Source organism: Ranitomeya imitator, chromosome 2 (assembly GCF_032444005.1).
Source record: "Ranitomeya imitator isolate aRanImi1 chromosome 2, aRanImi1.pri, whole genome shotgun sequence".
NCBI classification, from domain to species: Eukaryota; Metazoa; Chordata; class Amphibia; order Anura; family Dendrobatidae; genus Ranitomeya; species Ranitomeya imitator.
In genome coordinates this window covers 814,775,869-814,798,653 of record NC_091283.1, presented here as the reverse complement: position 1 = coordinate 814,798,653, position 22,785 = coordinate 814,775,869, and the positions used below count along the sequence as shown (strand labels likewise).

Below are 22,785 nucleotides of genomic sequence, written 5' to 3'. Positions count from 1 at the left end.
ACCCCGTGGTGGGTGAGGTGCCAGAGGTTATAGACAGAGAGTGAAGGATTTGATGTTATACACCGGGAGCGAGGGGTTGGATGTTATTCACTGTGGATGAGGGGCTGGATGTTATACACTGGGGAATGAGGGCCGGATATTATACCCCAGGGGGGTGAGGGGCTGGATGTTATACACTGGGGAATGAGGGCCGGATATTATACCCCAGGGGGGTGAGGGGCTGGATGTTATACACTGGGGAATGAGGACCGGATATTATACCCCAGGGGGGTGAGGGGCTGGATGTTATACACTCGGGAATGAGGGCCGGATATTATACCCCAGGTAGGTGAGGGGCTGGATGTTATACACTCGGGAATGAGGGCCGTATATTATACCCCAGGGGGGTGAGGGGCTGGATGTTATACACTGGGGAATGAGGGCCGGATATTATACCCCAGGGGGGTGAGGGGCTGGATGTTATACACTGGGGAATGAGGACCGGATATTATACCCCAGGGGGGTGAGGGGCTGGATGTTATACACTGGGGAATGAGGACCGGATATTATACCCCAGGGGGGGTGAGGGGCTGGATGTTATACACCGAGGAATGAGGACCGGATATTATACCCCAGGGGGGGTGAGGGGCTGGATGTTATACACCGAGGAATGAGGGCCGGATATTATACCCCAGGGGGGTGAGGGGCTGGATGTTATACACTCAGGAATGAGGGCCGGATATTATACCCCAGGTAGGTGAGGGGCTGGATGTTATACACTCGGGAATGAGGGCCGTATATTATACCCCAGGGGGGTGAGGGGCTGGATGTTATACACTGGGGAATGAGGGCCGGATATTATACCCCAGGGGGGTGAGGGGCTGGATGTTATACACTGGGGAATGAGGGATGGATATTATACCCCAGGGGGGTGAGGGGCTGGATGTTATACACTCGGGAATGAGGGCCGGATATTATACCCCAGGTAGGTGAGGGGCTGGATGTTATACACTCGGGAATGAGGGCCGTATATTATACCCCAGGGGGGTGAGGGGCTGGATGTTATACACTGGGGAATGAGGGCCGGATATTATACCCCAGGGGGGTGAGGGGCTGGATGTTATACACTGGGGAATGAGGGCCGTATATTATACCCCAGGGGGGTGAGGGGCTGGATGTTATACACTGGGGAATGAGGGCCGGATATTATACCCCAGGGGGGTGAGGGGCTGGATGTTATACACCGGGGAATGAGGGCCGGATATTATACCCCAGGGGGGTGAGGGGCTGGATGTTATACACTCGGGAATGAGGGCCGGATATTATACCCCAGGTAGGTGAGGGGCTGGATGTTATACACTCGGGAATGAGGGCCGTATATTATACCCCAGGGGGGTGAGGGGCTGGATGTTATACACTGGGGAATGAGGGCCGGATATTATACCCCAGGGGGGGTGAGGGGCTGGATGTTATACATCGGGGGCAAGCAGCTGGATGTTATATATCAGGGGCGAAGCGCAAGATGTTATATGCTGGGGCAATGGGACTGAAGGAAAAAGCTGAATTTTCCTATGCTTTTGTCCATTGCTTATGCCACAATAGCTGCTCAGGAGTCTTGGTAATGTCATGACTTTACACATATCCCAGCATCACTGTGGCGCAGAAGCCTTATATTGGGACTCCTCCACATTGCCAGTAGACACTGACTTTCTGCTTGTATCTAAGGGGGGGTTACCTCATCTGTGATTCCAAAAGTGGGTCAGCCATGATGCAATGCCATGGTATTGCAGCTCGGTCTCCTTGCAATGAATGGGGCTGACGTCAGTTAGACATACAGCCCATAGACAAAAAGGCATAACCTACAGTATTTATTCCCCATGCATGTATGAGGGCCGTATAAAGGAGGCTGCATGGCGGCATATTTCCTACAGCTATAGGATGCTATGGGCTCCCTATGCGTCAATGTGTTTTGCTCCATTCAGAGCCATTTTTGTGCTACCATTAATAGCAATATGTGTAGGAATGGTAGTTGTAGGCAAAATTCATAGTGGGGCCCCAAACCATGAAATACTGCACCACTAACACAGTATTAAATATTTACTGTAATTAACAAAAATCAATGATACTCACCTTCTGTCACCCAACTGGATCTAGCACGGGTTGCTCCTAGGTCTGGAAGCGATTATATCATCTTTTACCATACTATGATGCACTCTTTAAATAAAGTGACCACTGCAGCCAATCACAGACCTCACTGTGGCTGGTAAACAGTGATGTTGCTAATTCCGGTGCTGAATCAGACCTCGGAGAAGCATGGTGGATCCAGGATGATTGCAGTAGATGAGAAGGATTTATTGCTTGCTTGTTTTTTTAGTGAATCCAAGTCGCTGAGTAACTTTATGCAACCCCAACTTCTGGTGGTGTGGTGTAGCACAAGTCTCTGGTCCCTCTGCCCAGTTTGCCCCTTCTCCAACACCGTCCAGGGATGGACTGTGACTGAAATTTAGCCCTGGCGTATAAAAGCACACAGACCCATGCTGTACCCACCCTTAACCAGATGGAGATATCTATTACTAATATTACCCTGCCTAGAGGGAATCAAGATTTAGTGCAAGACCAATATTTCTAATAATACCGCTATATAACATTGAATACTAATAGTATGATGGTCCACCCAACAGCCCCACCGCATAGTATGATGGTCTCCCAACAGCCCCCTTTATAGTGTAATGGTCCAGCCCACAGCACCCTATGTAGTATGATGGTCCCACCCAGTAGTCCCCTTTATAGTGTAATGGTCCACCCCACAGCACCCTATATAGTATGATGGTCGCACCCCTGTAGCCCCCTTTATAGTGTAATGGTCCAACCCACAGCACCCTATATAGTATGATGGTCCCACCCAGTAGCCCCCTTTAGAGTGTAATGGTCCAGCCCACAGCACCCTGTATAGTATGATGGTTCCACCCCTGTAGCCCCCACAGCACCCTGTATAGTATGATGGTTCCACCCCTGTAGCCCCCACAGCACCCTGTATAGTATGATGGTTCCACCCCTGTAGCCCCCACAGCACCCTATATAGCGTGATGGTCGCCACAACAGCACAAAGTATGGTCCAACCCACAGCCCCTATACAGAATAACAGTTCCCCCAACACAGTATTAGGGTCTCTTCACAGCCCCCCAAAATGAAAAATCCTTACCCTGACCTAATGCAGACTCCTCGTCCTCCACTGTGTCCGTCTTGTCTTCTATCCGGTGTCGCAGTGGACGCTGGCGGTGCGATGCAGTGAAGTCTTCGTGCAGCCAATATCCCCTGTGTGGCACTGGCCTGTGGCAGGGCGCAGACAGGAAGGAAGCCTGCAGACCGCCGAAGTAAGTGATGGAGCCGGTGGCTCTGTACTCCGTCACAACTATGAACGGTATCGGTGTCCTGAGAACGTCAATTCTGTTAAAAGCATAGCAGACAATGCGGCCCACAGCCTGACCAGCCCACCTGCTATTTGCCAGAATTGCCAGGTGGCCAGGCCGGGCCTGACGCGTCCCTGCATTGAGGCTCTTTAATATGACTTTTATAGGGTGATGCTTTGCTTTTATTTAGGTTGGATTTAATAGGGCTGTATAGAAATCTATGGGGTCCATATGCATGATCAATGTGCACGTTACCATTAGGGCTGATATCACAGCAGTCTGTTTTATCATTTGTGATATATAGGAACAAAAGCGTCTGCTAGAACTTGGAGTCACGGGACCCGAAGGCCATGTCCTCAGCCACTCGGAGGAGGTACTGAGCTTATTTCACGCTTATGTAAACTTAGCTATGCTTTTATAAGGAATAGATCTAGATGACATGAATCCGGTTCCTCCAGGTGGAAGCGGAGGCAGCTTACCGTGCAATAACCATCGCAAAGCAAGCCAACTGCCCCCTGTACATCACCAAAGTCATGAGCAAAGGGGCTGCCGATGTGATCGCTCAAGCAAAGAGGAAAGGTACGCAAAATTTACCATTAGAGATTTTTTGAGAAACCTTTTCTAATGGGCAATTTTCTAAGCTCGTTGTAGCAGAAAATGTAATTTTCTTGTGGCTGCGGAAATAATTATTCACGTATTTCTGGAAGGTGTTCAAGAGCAGGTTGTCACTGAACGTACGTAAAAAGACTCGTATTTTGTTGTCTGGCATTGCACACCAGCATGTTATGGCTCCGTGCAACTTCCAAGATGTGCGGCCCTGTAATATCCCCCGTCCTGGCCCTTTTTAGTAATAATTTCCCACATCCTGGCCCCTTTCTGTAATAATATCCCCGTCCTGGCCTCTTTCTGTAATAATGACTCTCATCATAACCCCCTTCCTGAGATAATATCCCCTGTCCTTGGCCTCTTTCTGTTATAATGTCCTCCATCCTGGAGTCCTTCCTGGTATAATGTTCACCTTCCTGATATAATGTCCCCCTCTCATGGGCCCTCTTCTGATATAATATTCTTTCCAGTAGTAATGACCACCATCCTGGGACCCTTCCTGGTATAATATCCTCTGTTCTGGGCCCCTTACTATAATACTGTCCACATCCTTGCTTTTTCCTGTAGCAATGTCCCCCAACCTGGGCCACTTCCTGGTATAATAACTCCCACCCTTAAAAAATAATCCCCCCATCCTGGATCCCATTCTTGTATAACGTCTCCTATCCTGCACCCCATTCTGGTATATTGTCCCCCATTCTGGTATAATGTCCCCCATCCTGGTATAATGTCCCCCAGCCTGGGCCCAATTCTGGTATAATGTACCCCATCCTGGGCCTAATTCTGGTATAATGTCCCCCATCCTGGTATAATGTTCCCCATCCTGAGCCCCATCCTGAGCCCCATCCTGGTATAATGTCCCCCATCCTGGTATAATATCCCCCATCCTGGGCCCAATTCTGGTATAATGTTCCCCATCCTGGTATAATGTCCCCCATCCTGGTATAATGTCCCCCATCTTGGTATAATGTCTCCCATCCTGGTATAATGTCCCCTATCCTGGGCCCAATTCTGGTATAATGTCCCCCATCCTGGGCCCAATTCTGGTATAATGTCCCCCATCCTGGTATAATGTCCCCCATCCTGAGCCCCATCCTGGTATAATGTCCCCCATCCTGGTATAATGTCTCCCATCCTGGTATAATGTCCCCCATCCTGGGCCCAATTCTGGTATAATGTCCCCCATCCTGGGCCCAATTCTGGTATAATGTCCCCCATCCTGGTATAATGTCCCCCATCCTGAGCCCCATCCTGAGCCCCATCCTGGTATAATGTCCCCCATCCTGGTATAATGTCCCCCATCCTGAGCCCCATCCTGGTATAATGTCCCCCATCCTGGTATAATGTCCCCCATCCTGGGCCCAATTCTGGTATAATGTCCCCCATCCTGGTATAATGTCCCCCATCCTGAGCCCCATCCTGGTATAATGTCCCCCATCCTGGGCCCAATTCTGGTATAATGTCCCCCATCCTGGGCCCAATTCTGGTATAATGTCCCCCATCCTGGTATAATGTCCCCCATCCTGAGCCCCATCCTGGTATAATGTCCCCCATCCTGGTATAATGTCCCCCATCCTGAGCCCCATCCTGGTATAATGTCCCCCATCCTGGTATAATGTCCCCCATCCTGGGCCCAATTCTGGTATAATGTCCCCCATCCTGGTATAATGTCCCCCATCCTGAGCCCCATCCTGGTATAATGTCCCCCATCCTGGTATAATGTCCCCCATCCTGAGCCCCATCCTGGTATAATGTCCCCCATCCTGGTATAATGTCTCCCATCCTGGTATAATGTCCCCTATCCTGGGCCCATTTCTGGAATAATGTCCCCCATCCTGAGCCCCATCCTGGTATAATGTCCCCCATCCTGGTATAATGTCCTCCATCCTGAGCCCCATCCTGGTATAATGTCCCCCATCCTGAGCCCCATCCTGGTATAATGTCCCCCATCCTGGGCCCAATTCTGGTATAATGTCCCCCATCCTGGGCCCAATTCTGGTATAATGTCCCCCATCCTGGTATAATGTCCCCCATCCTGAGCCCCATCCTGGTATAATGTCCCCCATCCTGGTATAATGTCCCCCATCCTGAGCCCCATCCTGGTATAATGTCCCCCATCCTGGTATAATGTCCCCCATCCTGGGCCCAATTCTGGTATAATGTCCCCCATTCTGGTATAATGTCCCCCATCCTGAGCCCCATCCTGGTATAATGTCCCCCATCCTGGTATAATGTCCCCCATCCTGGGCCCAATTCTGGTATAATGTTCCCCATCCTGGTATAATGTCCCCCATCCTGGTATAATGTCCCCCATCCTGGTATAATGTCTCCCATCCTGGTATAATGTCCCCTATCCTGGGCCCAATTCTGGTATAATGTCCCCCATCCTTGGCCCAATTCTGGTATAATGTCCCCCATCCTGGTATAATGTCCCCCATCCTGAGCCCCATCCTGGTATAATGTCCCCCATCCTGGTATAATGTCTCCCATCCTGGTATAATGTCCCCCATCCTGGGCCCAATTCTGGTATAATGTCCCCCATCCTGGGCCCAATTCTGGTATAATGTCCCCCATCCTGGTATAATGTCCCCCATCCTGAGCCCCATCCTGGTATAATGTCCCCCATCCTGGTATAATGTCCCCCATCCTGAGCCCCATCCTGGTATAATGTCCCCCATCCTGGTATAATGTCCCCCATCCTGGGCCCAATTCTGGTATAATGTCCCCCATCCTGGTATAATGTCCCCCATCCTGAGCCCCATCCTGGTATAATGTCCCCCATCCTGGTATAATGTCCCCCATCCTGAGCCCCATCCTGGTATAATGTCCCCCATCCTGGTATAATGTCTCCCATCCTGGTATAATGTCCCCTATCCTGGGCCCATTTCTGGAATAATGTCCCCCATCCTGAGCCCCATCCTGGTATAATGTCCCCCATCCTGGTATAATGTCCTCCATCCTGAGCCCCATCCTGGTATAATGTCCCCCATCCTGGGCCCAATTCTGGTATAATGGCTCTCATCCTGGGCCCCTTCCTGATATAATGCCATTTCTACTTTCCAAAGCATAAAAACGATTCTCCTGTCCTTCCTCTGCTCCCACAATGTGCGGTGTCCTCTTCTGTAGCCCGGAGCTGACTTCACTGTGCCAACATGGGCAGTACATGATATCACTGCCATACGCCGCTCATGGCACGACGACGTCAGCTGCCGGCCTCTGAGTCTCCGGCGGCTTGAACTGCAGTACACGTCCAGCTGAAGGAGGCACCAGTGTCGGCGAGCACCCCTCCCTTGCGAGTCCGGTTGTGGTCACAACAATGATGGTTACACATCTGCTTGCCGAACAGCTTCATCTTCAGCTTAGGTTCGAAGACCAACAACATTAGGCCTCAGGGGGAGACTTTGTACCGTTTTGTACTACCGCAGATAGTGCAATGGGGAGAGGCTCCTGCTGCAGGCACTTGTCTTAGAGTCAAACATATGACAGTGAAGCTGAGGAGGGGGACATGACTGATCTCCAGAGAAGAATTCTTTACATATTTTTGAGTTAATAATACGAAGCAAAGTGAGATCACAGTAGAGTAGTGATGGGTGAACCCGTGGATGTCTGGGTCCGACAGGTTCGGATGAACAAGTAAAAAAAAGTTTGGTTCTTGTACCATAACAGTAGTACTCCCAGCCGCCGCCTGTGACCGGAGGTAAACGTTTTACCACCAGTCACAGCTGCTGGCTCATGCTATCATCCGACAGCGTGGGAGCCGCAGTGCTCTGACCAGCGGTAATAATCTTATCGCCAATCCTAGTCGCCGGAGTTTATCGCGCTGTCATGCAGATGACAACATGGGAAACATCCAATGCTTGGGGGGCCAAACCCGAACTGTAACCCGAACTGTAACGCAGACTTCCTGGTGAAGTCCGTGTTTGGGGTCCGTGACCGAACAGTAGGTGTTCGGTACGGACCCCGAACTTTACTGTTCAGGCTCGCCCATCTCTACAGAAGAATAATTTATTGGAGGAAGAGCTGGGAGATTTATACATTTTTTGTGGATTAATTTGTGGGTTTTTTTTGTTACTTTAAATGTGTTTCCACTTTTGGATAACCCCTATTCCCTGGCTGCAATTCGTGTGAACAAAAAAAAACATGAAGTGGATAACCGCAGCGCTCAGTGTGCAATCAAGACAAATAATATTGAAAAAAAACCACTTTTTAATATCCATATAAACAGAAAAGTCCAATGGTATGGTCCAACGTTGAACTTGGTCACGGCTTATTTCTTTGTAGCCCTATATGTATTACAGCTTAGGTCACTATGTAATCACTATATTATGCTGCGAAGCAGTGGATTGGTAAAAGATTGTCTGAATACTGACAAATATCCAGTGCCGGGCAGTATAATATAGTGACTACACAATAATTGAAAACGTAGCTGTGCATGATATACAGTGAAGGAAATAATTATTTGATCCCTTGCTGATTTTGTAAGTTTGCCCACTGACAAAGACATGAACAGTCTATAATTTTAAGGGTAGGTTAATTTTAACATTGAGAGATAGAATATCAAAAATAAAATCCAGAAAATCACATTGTATAAATTACATACATTTATTTGCATTTTGCAGTGAGAAAAAAGTACTTGATCCCTCGGGCAAACAAGACTTAATACTTGGTGGCAAAACCCTTGTTGGCAAGCACAGCAGTCAGACGTTTTTTGTGGTTCATTATGAGGTTTGCGCACATGTCAGGAGGAATTATGGTCCACTCCTCTTTGCAGATCATCTCTAAATCATTAAGATTTTGAGGCTGTCGCTTGACAACTCGGAGCTTCAACTTCCTCCATAAGTTTTCTATGGGATTAAGGTCTAGAGACTGGCTAGGCCACTCCATGACCTTAATGTGCTTCTTTTTGAGCCACTCCTTTGTTGCCTTGGCTGTATGTTTTAGGTCATTGTCTTGCTGGAAGACTCAGCCACGACCCATCTTTAATGTCCTGGTGGAGGGAAGGAGGTTGTCACTCAGGATTTTACGGTACATGGCTATATTCATGCTCCCATTGATGCGGTGAAGTAGTCCTGTGCCCTTAGCTGGGAGACACCCCCAAAACATAATGTCTCCACCTCCATGCTTGACAGTGGGGACAGTGCTCTTTGGGTCATAGGCAGCATTTCTCTTCCTCCAAACACTGTGAGTTGAGTTAATGCCAAAGACCTTTTTTGTCTCATCTGACCACAGCACCTTCTCCCAATCACTCGCAGAATCATCCAGGTGTTCATTGGAAAACTTCAGACAGGCCCGCACATGTGCCTTCTTGAGCAGGGAGACTTTGTAGGCACTGTTATGAACTGGTGATTCAGAAACACAATGGACCTGGTGGTTAAGAGCACACAAAGTGACCTGATAGTTACTAATAACATAGGACGAGCTCTGAGACGTGGGAACTCTGCTGACCGCAATCCCTAATCCTATCACACCACACTAGAGGTAGCCGTGGAGCGCTCCTGACCAGACCTAGGCGCCTCGGGCACAGCCTGAGAAACTAGCTAGCCCTGAAGATAGACAAATAAGCCTACCTTGCCTCAGAGAAATTCCCCAAAGGAAAAGGCAGCCCCCCACATATAATGACTGTGAGTAAAGATGAAAATACAAACACAGAGATGAAATAGGTTTTAGCAAAGTGAGGCCCGACTTACTGAATAGACCGAGGATAGGAAAGATAGCTTTGCAGTCAGCACAAAAACCTACAAACAACCACGCAGAGGGCGCAAAAAGACCCTCCGTACCGACTAACGGCACGGAGGTGCTCCCTCTGCGTCCCAGAGCTTCCAGCAAGCAAGAAAAACCAATATAGCAAGCTGGACAGAAAAAATAGCAAACAAAAGTAACACAAGCAGAACTTAGCTTATGCAGGGCAGACAGGCCACAAGACGATCCAGGAGACAGCAAGACCAATACTGGAACATTGACTGGAGGCCAGGAACAAAGAACTAGGTGGAGTTAAATAGAGCAGCACCTAACGACTTAACCTTATCACCTGAGGAAGGAAACTCAGAAGCCGCAGCCCCACTCACATCCACCAGAGGAAGCTCATAGACAGAACCAGCCGAAGTACCACTCATGACCACAGGAGGGAGCTTGACCACAGAATTCACAACAGGGCACTGCAGGATTTTAAACCTTTATGGTGTAATGTGTTAGCAATGTTTTTTTGGTGACTGTGGTCCCAGCTGCCTTGAGAGCATTATCAAGTTCCCCCTGTGTAGTTTTATGCTGATCTCTCAACTTCCTCATGATCAAGGATACCCCACGAGGTGAGATTTTGCATGGTGCCCCAGATCGATGTCGATTGATAGTCTTTATGTATTTCTTCCATTTTCTTACTATTGCATCAACAGTTGTCTCCTTCTCACCCAGCGTCTTACTTATGGTTTCGTAGCCAATTCCAGCTTTGTGCAGGTCTATGATCTTCTCCCTGACATCCGTATAAAGCTCTTTGGTCTTGCCCATGTTGTAGAGGTTAGAGTCTGACTGATGGAGTCTGTGGACAGGAGTCTTTTATAATGGTGACTATGTAAGACAATTGTCTTTAATGCAGGAAATGAGTTGATTAGAAGCGTCTAACTGGTCTGTAGGAGCCAGAGCTCTTAATGGTTGGTAGGGAATCAAATAATTATTTCTCACTGCAAAGCGCAAATAAATTTATATAATTTATACAACATGATTTTCTGGATTTTATTTTTGATATTCTATCTCCCAATGTTAATATTAACCTACCCTTAAAATTATAGATTGTTCATGTCTTTGTCAGTCGGAAAACTTACATAATCAGCAAGGGATCAAATACTTATTTCCTTCACTGTATACATAGTGGTACGGCCCTGCAACAGCTCAGCTAATAACCCTTGGACTAATACACATAGGAGGATGAGCATTGTAGTACTGCACATGCATTAGAGGATGACGAGACGGATATAGGTCCTTTTTCATTTGCACTGTCTGTGTATAAATACCTTTTATTGTGCAATATTGTTTATTGATGTTATATGATTTTAGGATCTCTTTCTCCATGTTTTAGGATCTCTCCATCGTGGGTATTTAGTACGTAGTGAACGGAGGAGAATATATTATTTTACTTTTAATATGTGCATAATGCCTTTGAACATTAAAGGGAACATCCCAAAACGCTATTAACCTGCAGATATGGGGACCTGGAGTTCATCTGCAGGTTAATAGCGCTCTAAGGCCATGTTCACACGTTCTTGATTTCCCTGCTGTTTTTTCTGCACTAAAAACCGCAGCTCTTGGCAGAAAACGCAGGTCCTTTTTTTGGTGCTTTTTTGGTGCGTTTTTTTATGCGTTTTTTGATGCGTTTTTTAGTGCGTTTTTTTATGCAGTTTTCTATGCAGAGTCTGTGTGTTTTCTAGGAAGTTTTTTAGGGTTAAAATGGCTGAAAATACCCTACCCCTACCCCTAACCCTAACTCTACCCCTAACCCTACCCCTAACCCTACCCCTAACCCTAACCCTACCCCTAACCCTACCCCTAACCCTAACCCTACCCCTAACCCTATTCTAACCTTAGTGGAAAAAAAAAAATCTTTATTTTTTTATTGTCCCTACCTATGGGGGTGACAAAAGGGGGGGGGGGTCATTTACTATTTTTTTTTATTTTGATCACTGAGATAGGTTATATCTCAGTGATCAAAATGCACTTTGGAACGAATCTGCCGGCCGGCAGATTCGGCGGGCGCACTGCGCATGCGCCCGCCATTTTGCAAGGTGGCGGCGCCCAGGGAGAAGACGGACGGACGGACACCGGGAGGCCGGGTAAGTATATGGGGGGAGATGAGGGCACGGGGGGGGCGTCGGAGCACGGGGGGTGGCATCGGAGCATGGGGGGGTGGGATTGGGGCACGGGGGGGCAGCCACACTGCAGCGGTTCTGCACCACAAACTGCAGAAAACCCGCAGATATTTTTTTCATCTGCGGGTTTTACTGCGGGTTTGACCTCACAATGGAGGTCAATGGGTGCAGAACCGCTGCAGTTCCGCAAAAAGAAGTGACATGGTACTTCTTTTTTACCGCGGCTATTCAGCGCGGCTTTTTTCGCGATTTTCCGCAATGTGGGCACAGCAGTTCCTGTTTTCCATAGGGTACATTGTAATGTACCCTGCATGGAAAACAGCGGGAAAATCGCGGCGGTTCCGCATTAAAAAAAGGATGGTGTGAACATGGCCTGTGTGGGCGCAGCACTGAAAGCCCCACTGCCGGGAAAAAATGAACTTTATTCCTCCCGGCAGCTTCCGGACCAGCTGCAGTCACTGCTGAGAATATAATGAGCGACAGCTGTAACCGCACCCCGGCCGGCACTGACTGACAGCCGTCGCTACACTGACGCACTGCAATCAGTCAGCAGCGGGGCGCGATTACAGCCTTTACTCACTGGATACTGAGCGGCGACTTAAGTCTCACTGGCTGCACCTCTATTGCGGGAATCCGGGGGCTGCCGGGCAGGATAAAATTAATTTCCTCCTGGCCGCCTGGCATCCAATGCTGCAGCTGCACTGATTTAGAATCCCATTAACCAACAAATTAACCCCGTATCTGCCTGTTAATAGTGTTTTTTTTTACATGTTAGGTTCCCTTTAACCGTGTGCCACTTTTACGATTATTCTCTATGTTACACAATTCCCATTGAGACTCGTCCATGTTGACAAAGAGAGTTTGCAGCCACTTTTCACTGATAAATAAGGGTCCCTAACGGAGAGCCCCCTTTCTCCTTGAACTCTCAGCTCAGCAGATCGCTGCCTCCGTTTTATTGTTTCCGTTGAGCTATTGAATGTCATGTAAAATCCTAAAACCTAATAGATTGTATGTGATTCTTCTGTTCCCTGTTTGGAGCAGCGGACTAGAATAGAATTCGGAATTATTGCAAAATTAGGTCATTTCCCGGAGCGGCCATCGTTAAGTCCCTGGCACGCTGCTGCCGCTGCCTCCTCGGGCTATTCTGCATAGGACGACAATGACCACATTGTGGATGTTTCTGTTATTTTGTATCAGTGCAGTCATTTACTCCACGATGTATGAGATGGGAGAATGGTGCTATCATATGATGATGAAATCCGTCAGTCTCTTTTCATTTTGCTTTAGTCTTAATGACATTTGATGCATTTTCTGCACTGGAGATAGACGCCAAGATGCCTCCAGAGTAAGACAGGGCAGAAGCAATGGTCCACTCCAGATCAGAGGAAATGAGCATTGGGGATAATGTAGGGTATCAAATCCTAGTAACTGGGCATCGGTGTAGAATTGTACATAGTACTGAATTATTTTCTTTACTTTCTATAACTCTTTTCAGTATGAATTGTGCACAGCTTGTAAGATCTCTGCTTGCAGTCATTGAGTAGGAAGCTTCATTATTTACTTCTGGGTGTAAGAATTAGCTTTGGTCTTGGGGTGATCACACACACACGAGCCATGGAAGTTTTACTTTGCAAGAAGTAGGGCACTTATGGGACCCTCGATGGCCTGGACAAACATTGAATGATAGCAAGCAGATTCCTAGAAAACAGTGAGGAATTGATATAGAAATGTCGTTTTTCTTTTGAACATGCAACATGTAAGTATTTGCTGAAAGTGTAATCAGTGGGTAAGTGCCATCTGTGCCAGGAGCAAGGCAAATATTCCGCCCATTAACCCAATAACAATGCACCCTGTATTTTTCCTTTAGAAAGTATTAAGGCCCATATACAGAAGCAATAATGCCACCTTTATGCCAACTCCTGCGAAAAAATAAAGTTTATACTCCCCAATTCTGAGCGACCATGTCATCTTCTCACTGACATCCGACTGAGCGTCATGTTGCCGCCAATACAGTTCAAAGTGGTGATCGTTTGGAGATCTGGCCAGAAGTCAGGGGTTTGTGCACTGCTCTGGATGTTCGGCGCTAGCGACACCACGGCTACTTTCTTTTTCCTTTCCTATCTTTTCCCATCCTCTCCCATTTCCTTCCTTCTCTCCCTCCTCATGTTCTTCATTTATTATTATAGATTTGAATGGGCACGGTGTAATGCTTCATTTCCCCTGTAGGGGTGCTATAGGGAATGTGATCACCTGCTGCCAGGTTCCTGCAGAGATCGCACTCGATCACTAAGGTTCCTGTTATTAAAGGATCCCTTTAACAAAATGAGAGATTGTCCAAAGCAAACATATATAATAATAATAATAATCTTTATTTATATAGCGCCAACATATTCCGCAGCGCTTTACAGTTTAACAGTTTCAAACACAACAGTCATAGGTAACAATGTTAACAATACAGTAATAAAGCAAAATAATCCGCCCCTGCTCGTGAGAGCTTACAATCTACAATGAGGTGGGGGAGATACAAAGTACAGGTGAGTATTTACAATGATGTATTTACAAGGATGGTCCAGCCATCTTCATGGAGTGGGGGGTAGATGGAGATACTGAATGGGCTACACACACACACACACACACACATAAAATGACTGATTAGGGAACGTGATAGGCCGCTCTGAACAAATGAGTTTTGAGCGAGCGCCTAAAACTATGCAAGTTGTGGATGGTCCTAATATCTTGGGGTAGAGCATTCCAGAGGATTGGCGCAGCACCGGAGAAGTCTTGGAGTCGGGAGTGGGAGGTACAGATTAGTGCAGAGATTAGTCGAAAGTCGTTTGCAGAGCGCAGCGGTTGGTTAGGCCGATAGACAGAAATGAGGGAGGAGATGTATAGGGGTGCCGCACTGTGGAGAGCTTTGTGGGTGAGAGCAAGTACTTTGAATTGTATCCTGTAATGAATGGGCAGCCAGTGTAACGACTGGCGAAGAGCGGACGCGTCCGAGTAACGATTAGCCAGATGGACGACCCTGGCTGCTGCATTAAGGATGGACTGGAGAGGGGAAAATTGCGTGAGGAGGAGGCCAATTAATAGAGCGTTACAGTAGTCCAGGGGGGAGTGGATCAGAGTGACAGTGAGGGTTTTTGTTGTCTCCATGGTGAGAAAAGGGCAGATTCTAGAGATGTTCTTTAGGAGTAAGCGGCAAGAGCGGGCAAGAGATTGTATATGGGAGGTGAAGGAGAGATCGGAGTCAAACATAACACCCAGACAGCGTGCCTGCTGCCGGGGCGTTATTATGGTGCCACCTACAGAGAGAGAAATGTCAGGTTTAGGGAGGTTAGTAGATGGTGGGAGCAGAAGAAGTTCAGTTTTGGAGAGGTTGAGTTTCAGATAGAGAGCGGACATGATGTTAGAGACTGCGGACAGACAGTCAGTGGCGTTCTGTAGTACAGCGGGGGTAAGGTCAGGGGATGACGTGTATAGTTGTGTGTCGTCGGCATAAAGATGGTACTGAAAGCCAAATCTGCTGATGGTCTGTCCAATTGGGGCCGTGTAGAGGGAGAAGAGAAGGGGGCCAAGGACTGAGCCCTGAGGTACCCCGACAGTGAGAGGAAGAGGAGATGAAGTGGAGCCAGAGAACAGAACACTGAAGAAGCGGTCAGAAAGATGGGAGGAGAACCAGGAGAGAGCAGTGTCCTTAATGCCAAGTGACTGGAGCCTAGAGAGCAGGAGAGGGTGGTCAACAGTGTCGAAAGCTGCAGAAAGATTGAGGAGAATGAGCAGAGAGTGGTCACCGTTATATACAACTGACACCCAAATCAGAGTGGGGTGCTGTCAATCAAAGCCTTTGATCAATCTTAGAAAACATTTGGACAGGTGAGATATCAGTGAATACCTGCCTTGTGTACACAAGTGACATTTTTGTTTAGTAGGATTTTTTTTTCCATTTCTGTATTTACAGGTACAGTGGTATATGGAGAGACTATAACAGCCGGTTTGGGCACTGACGGCTCCCACTACTGGAGCAAAAACTGGGCAAAAGCTGCAGCTTTCGTCACATCACCACCTATTAGTCCGGACCCTACAACTCCTGAGTATCTCAGCTCTTTACTATCCTGGTATGTAACAACGACTGCTGTTCCACGAGCTTTGATCGTTGAGTTTTTTGTATTTATTGCCATTTCATAGAAGGACGGGACCTTGATAGTTGGAAGGGACCTCCATGGTCCAACCCCCGGCTCAATGCAGGATTCACTAAACCATCTCAAACAGATGTCTGTCCAGCCTCTGTGTGAAGACTTCCATTGAAGGAGAACTCACCACCTCTCGTGATTAATAGATAGATAGATAGATAGATAGATAGATAGATAGATAGATAGATAGATAGATAGATAGATAATAGATAGATGATAGATAGATAGATAGATAGATAGATAGATAATAGATAGATAATAGATAGATGATAGATAGATGATAGATAGATAATAGATAGATAATAGATAGATGATAGATAGCTAATAGATAGATGATAGATATATGATAGATAGATAGATAGATAGATAGATAATAGAATTTTAGAGTTGGAAGGGACCTCCATGGTCATCGTGTCCGACCCCATGCTCAATGCAGGAGTCACTAAATCATCTCAGACAGAACTCACCACCTTTTGTGGCAGCCTGTTCCAAAGATATCTATTTGGTGGTATCAGTTAAAGAAACGTGCCTCCAACCACAGACAGTAATTATATCCATACATGATCCCATCAGCAGCTGACACATCATTATGTGTATATATATATATATATATATATATATATATATATAGGTATATACCATAGTCTTCCCAAAAAAGTGATTTCATAGCCCATAGTGATGGCGACGTTCATAAGCTTGAGAAAGTTTCACATTTGAACCAAAACGTCGCCATCACTATGGGCTAATAAATCACCTTGAAGACCATGGTGTGCTGCCTCAATATCTTCACTTTATATATATATATATATATATATATATATATATATATATATATATATATATATATATATACTGTATATATAGTGGTGTCTCTCATAGGCATTAGATATAAGGAAATTGAAAACCTATCACTGTGAAACAGTCTTTTGAAAGCGGTGGTCTTTTGGTACTTCTCTTGCTTCCCACGCACCTTTTCATTTGGGTCCTTGTTCCACACTTAGCTTTTATCTGTAATGTCCTAAAGCTTGAAAGTGGGCACCGATATTTGCATAAAAGAAACTTTATTGCTTTGTCCAAGTCTTTCATTCATAAGGTCTCAAGACGAGGAGATCTCCGGACCATTTCCCCAGGATCGTGACTCTTTGAGCCCCTGTCATCTATGGCTGTATGCCTGGCCTCAGTAAAATTAATTAATACCGTATTGGGGATACAAAACCTTCCCTGCTTTATCTCTAGCTCTTTTATGTGTCACCAAGACCTTTATATGCTGCATTATACTACTTTTTTTTTTTAAATCAAAGCGTAACTAAAGTGTTTTTTTTATTTAATCATCATCCAGGCATTTCAAAGTTATTTATTTTTGTAATCTACTTACTTTGCTTCCTTCTCTTTTTATGCCGCAGTGCTGATCACACTGCCAGTTCCTGCTTCTTTAGAAGCTGCTTTGAATTGCTGCTCAGCAGTATGTGTATACTATATTCAAACAGTCTATGTACAGGATTTTCCTTACCTTAGCCGCTCTGCACCCCATCCCAGTACTCAGACCACACAAAGGAATTCCAATACTCTCATTATTTAAGTGTAGGGTTTTGATATTGCCTAGCAGCAGTTAGAAGGAGCTTATAAAGGTGCATGAACTGGGCACTGAGAAGAACTGCAGCATATTGTTTGAGAGTGAAGGAAGCAAAATAAGGTAATGAAATGTATTACAAAGGTTCGTAATTTAGTAGAGGCTGAAAAATAATGAAATTAAATTAAAAAAAAAGGTTGAGTTACACTTTAAACTCTATGAGTGAAATGATAAAAGTTGCCTCTAGTATGATATATGCTAATGAACTCTTTGAAGCATCCCAGCAAATGCAAATTTCTACCCAACCTGATAATGACAAGAGCTCTTTTTAGCAGTTTTCTGTAGCCAAGAGCCTTGTCTACGTGCTGATTTCAAGGTGTTGCGTGGTAAAGCAGAAATGTTCATTGTGACAACAGCACCGACAGAATGGAGGAGACATTCGTTACAGATGGCTGCAGTCAGTTCTACCGCCGCTCCATTATATAGCTATTTTACAATAGACTTAATGCCGTTCTTGAGAGACAAAGACCTTATTAAGAGAATCGAGACCAAGAAGTGAATTAGTATTGCATGTCTAGTAAAGGGAGAATTTCACCTTAATAAAAGGTCATTTATCCTCATAGCAGAAAAGCACAATGTAATCGTAAGACTCGAAGACCCATGATAGGAAATCTGATACTCCTGATAGTCTCTACTTGTAACCTCAGTTCACGTACGTATTACATATGTGATATCCGTCAGCTCTCTCTCCTGACTCCCCCATACACATGAACGTCAGACCAAGGAATTATGTGTTTTCAATCATCAAAAGACTCTGCCAGGAACTCCCTGGAAATAAAAAGATTGGGCGTTTCAGTTTATTTATCCCCAACATACACATCAGATGGTTGACTGGTCCCTAAAAATCGGAGGGTTCATACAACCTTTGTATAATGTGTATGAAAGCATTTAGTCCTTGCCAGTCAATTAAGATATATCCCCGCTATCACCCAAAAGGGGCAGCGATGAAGTGGACGGGGAAGGTTTTACACTAAAAAAAAAAAATTTGATCCACCGTTTCTCTCCAAATCTTAATCCTAGTTACACCCTGGTGTCTTTCCAACCATGTTCTTTCTTGGGTTTGTTTGTCAAATTGTTTGCATTTATATTTTTCACTAGATGGTGGCCCGATTCTAACGCATCAGGTATTCTAGAATATGTATGAAGTTTATTTATGATTTTAGAATAATACATTGACCAGTTGTGACTTGTATTGTTCAAGATTATTGTACCTGTTTTTATTATGTATACCCCTCCTCACATGTAAAGCGCCATGGAATAAATGGCGCTATAATAATAAATAATAATAATAATACACAGGATTCGGCCGGCCGCGACCAATTAGCGAAGCGTGGTTCAAATCCCGCGCCGATTCGCGGACGGACTGCGCCTGTCGCTGATTGTTCGCGACCGGCCAAGTAGTATATAGCACAGCCACATAGTATATAACAGCCCACGTAGTAAATAGCACAGCCACGTAGTACATAGCACAGCCACGTAGTATATAGCACAGCCACGTAGTATATAGCACAGCCCACGGAGTATATAGCACAGCTCATGGAGTATATAGCACAGCCACGTAGTATATAACACAGCCCACGGAGTATATAGCACAGCCCACGGAGTGTATAACAGCCCACATAGCATATAACACAGCCACGTAGTGTATAACAGCCCACGTAGCATATAACACAGCTCACGTAGTATATAACAGCCCACGCACAAAGTAACACAGCCCACGTAGTGTATAACACAGCCCACGTAGTGTATATCACAGCTCACGTAGTGTATTACACAGCCCACGTAGTATATAGCACAGCCCACGTAGTATATAACAGCCCATGTAGTGTATAACAGCCCACGTAGTATATAGCACAGCCCACGTAGTATATTGCACAGCCACATAGTATATTGCACAGCCCACGTAGTATATTGCACAGCCCACGTACTATATTGCACAGCCCACGTAGTATATTGCACAGCCCACGTAGTATATTGCACAGCCCACGTACTATATTGCACAACCCACGTAGTATATAGCAATGTGGGCACCATAGCCCTGTTAAAAAAAAAGAATTAAAATAAAAAATAGTTATATACTCACCTTCCGTTGGCCCCCGGATCCAGGCGAAGCGTCTACCGATGCTCCTCGCGCGCTTTGGTCCCAAGACCGCTAAGTCATCATCTCGCGAGGCGGCAATGCATGGAGCCGTCACTGGAGCGTCGAGAGGAGCGGGAAAGGCCTGTTCTGGATCCGAGGGACCGACAGATGGTGAGTATATACGGTAACTATTTTTTATTTTTTTTATTATTTTTAACATTAGATCTTTTTACTATTGATGCTGAATAGGCAGCATCAATAGTAAAAAGTTGGTCACACAGGGTTAATAGCAGCGTTAACCGAGTGCGTTACAACGCGGCATAACGCAGTCCGCTAACGCTGCCATTAACCCTGTGTGAGCGGGAAGTATGGAGCGGGCACTGACTGCGGGGAGTAAGGAGCGACCATTTTGCCGCCGGACTGTGCCCGTCGCTGATTGGTGGTGGCTGTTTTGCCGCGACCAATCAGCGACTTGGGATTTCCGTGACAGACAGACAGAAGGACAGAGAGAAAGACGGAAGTGACCCTTAGACAATTATATAGTAGATTGTTTTTTCCATAATCTTAGTTACAAATATTGGAAAACAAACAAACGTCCCTTCAGTTCAACCAAAGAATGGGAATACTGAGCAAAGGGGGTGAATACTAAAGACCATGTGATATTTCAGTTTTTCTTTTTTAATAAATTTGCAAAAATTTCTACATTTCTGGTTTTTTTCAGTCAAGATGGGGTGCAGAGTGTACAGTAATGAGAAAAAAATGAACTTTTTTGAAATTACCAAATGGCTGCAATGAAACAAAGAGTAAAAAACGTATAGGGGTCTGAATACTTTCCCTACCCACTGTAAAGGAAAGAACTTTTGCCATAAAATCCTATGGTGAGGAAAAAAAAAATAAGAGTGTGTTCACACTGAGCTTTTTTGCTGTATTTTTGGAGCAGAAACTGGCTACGTGCACACAATAATATCTAATAATAATGATATATATTTCATTGTCTCCTTACAGTTCAGATCTTCAGGTGAGCGGCAGCGCGCACTGCACCTTCACCACAGCGCAGAAAGCCGTAGGGAAGGATAACTTCACATTAATACCCGAGGGAACGAATGGAATAGAAGAGAGAATGTCAATTATATGGGAGAAATGTGTGGTAAGGATACAATGCGCATATATAATATTTTCCGTCTCTGATATTCCCCCAATCTTACAGGGACTGGGAACTTTTTGCATCTTTGTGACACTACAGTATTTTGTGCTTTGCATGTTTTTTTTTTACACAGTAGAGCATGTCACTTCTTTCAGCGTTTTTCGCCCATTGAATGTAATGAGTGTTCAAAAAAGGTTGAAAACCCGCACCAAAAAACAGTTATCAGGTTTTGCAGCGTTTTTTTTTTTCGCTAAACTTTATCAGCATGCAAAAGAGACAAATCTAGCATGACAAAAATGCAGCAAAAAAACGCAAGAAAAAAAATGCTTCTTTCCTGCCAAGAGAACAGGTTTTGCCGCAGAAAAAAATGCTGAAAAAACACCACGTGTGAACAGACCCTTACTATTCTGGTGAAAAAAGACCCCTGAACCCTGCACCAAGACACCCCGTATGGACTGTGCCTCTCTGCTATCCTTCATCCCATCTACCCTAAAAGTGGATTTGTCACTAGATTTCACCAGGCAAATGGCATCCATTATTAAATAGATATCTTAGACCTGTTGAGGCTGGTGTACTTATTTTAATAATCTGTGTAAGAATGGCCGTATAATCTCCAGAGGAGGACTCATCTTAATATTAGGTATGGGGACTATAAAAAAAAAAACGGATTATACCACCATTCTGAATGAGATTTTCAAAGAAAGTACACCAGTCTCATCAAGTCTAAGAGATCTATTTAATGATATACTTTAATTATTTAATTATTATTTAATGAGAAATTTTCCCTGATCTCCTTATACTAGTGCTGCTCCTAGGTGTCGACACTTCCAGCTTTGTTCCGACGCAGGACAGCATTGATGTTTATGAAGCGGACTGGCTGACAATTTATGTCAATAGCTCAACCAGCTTCTTGTCATTTGTTTTTATACACAGAGGAAAAGGCTGAAATCAGCAGTCAGCCAGCCCCCTTTATACACATCACCGGTCACATGCCGACACAGGAATTAATCTCCTGCATGAAAACAAAGCTGGAAGTGAAGCTGAAACAGGAAGCAATTCGGTTATACTAAAAAGTTTAATCGTTTCCTAATACTTTGTTTTAAGAAGGACAACCCCTTAAAAGAAAATGCTGTTGTTATAGTGGTTAGAGTGCTGTTTTTCTGATACAAAGTATCACTACAATTTGCAGGTAAATAATTACACTATGGTGTTTGCATGCAGTTGCCACTTGGTGGCGATCAGAGGTTTGCATAAATCTGTATTACTATTGAGTTCAGAGTATATACACTGCTCAAAATAAAGGGAACACAAAAATACCACATCCTAGATATCTCTTTATTCATTGCATTGTGGAATGTGTTCAGAATAATACAACATAACTATTATCAATGTAAATTCAAATGAATATCCCATGGAGGTCTGGATTTGGAATGATGCTCAAAATCAAAGTGGAAAATCAAATTACAGGCTGATCCAACTTCAGTGGAAATGCCTCATGAGTAAAAGATGCTCAGTATTGTGTGTGGCCTCCACGTGCCTGTATGACCTCCCTACTGTACAACGCCTGGGCATGCTCCTGATGAGGCGGCTGATGGTCTCCTGAGCGATCTCGTCCCAGACCTGGACTAAAGCATCCGCCAACTCCTGGACAGTCTGTGATGCAACGTGACGTTGGTGGATAGAGCGAAACATGATGTCCCATATGTGCTCAATCGGATTCAGGTCTGGGGAACGGGCGGGCCAGTCCATAGCTTCAATGCCTTCATCTTGCAGGAACTGCTGACACACTCCAGCAACATGAGTTCTGGCATTGTCCTGCATTAGGAGGAACCCAGGGCCAGCCGCACCAGCATGTGGTCTCACAAGAGGTCTGAGGATATCAGCCTGGTA

General features: G+C 45.4%; 1 protein-coding gene across 3 annotated transcripts in view; it reads left to right on the top strand.

The window, feature by feature from the left end:
• The window catches only part of DPYSL4 (dihydropyrimidinase like 4), a 58,517-nt gene that overhangs the window by 18,121 nt on the left and 17,611 nt on the right, over positions 1 to 22,785 (top strand). For all 3 annotated transcript variants that reach the window (XR_011318537.1, XM_069753895.1, XM_069753896.1), the window contains exons 7-10: positions 3,694 to 3,762; positions 3,848 to 3,968; positions 15,810 to 15,966; positions 20,757 to 20,898. Coding sequence is in view for 2 of the 3 variants with exons in the window: in XM_069753895.1 (XP_069609996.1) it covers positions 3,694 to 3,762; positions 3,848 to 3,968; positions 15,810 to 15,966; positions 20,757 to 20,898 (489 nt within the window). In the remaining variant the exon portion in view is untranslated. The remainder of the gene's footprint in view (positions 1 to 3,693; positions 3,763 to 3,847; positions 3,969 to 15,809; positions 15,967 to 20,756; positions 20,899 to 22,785) is intronic.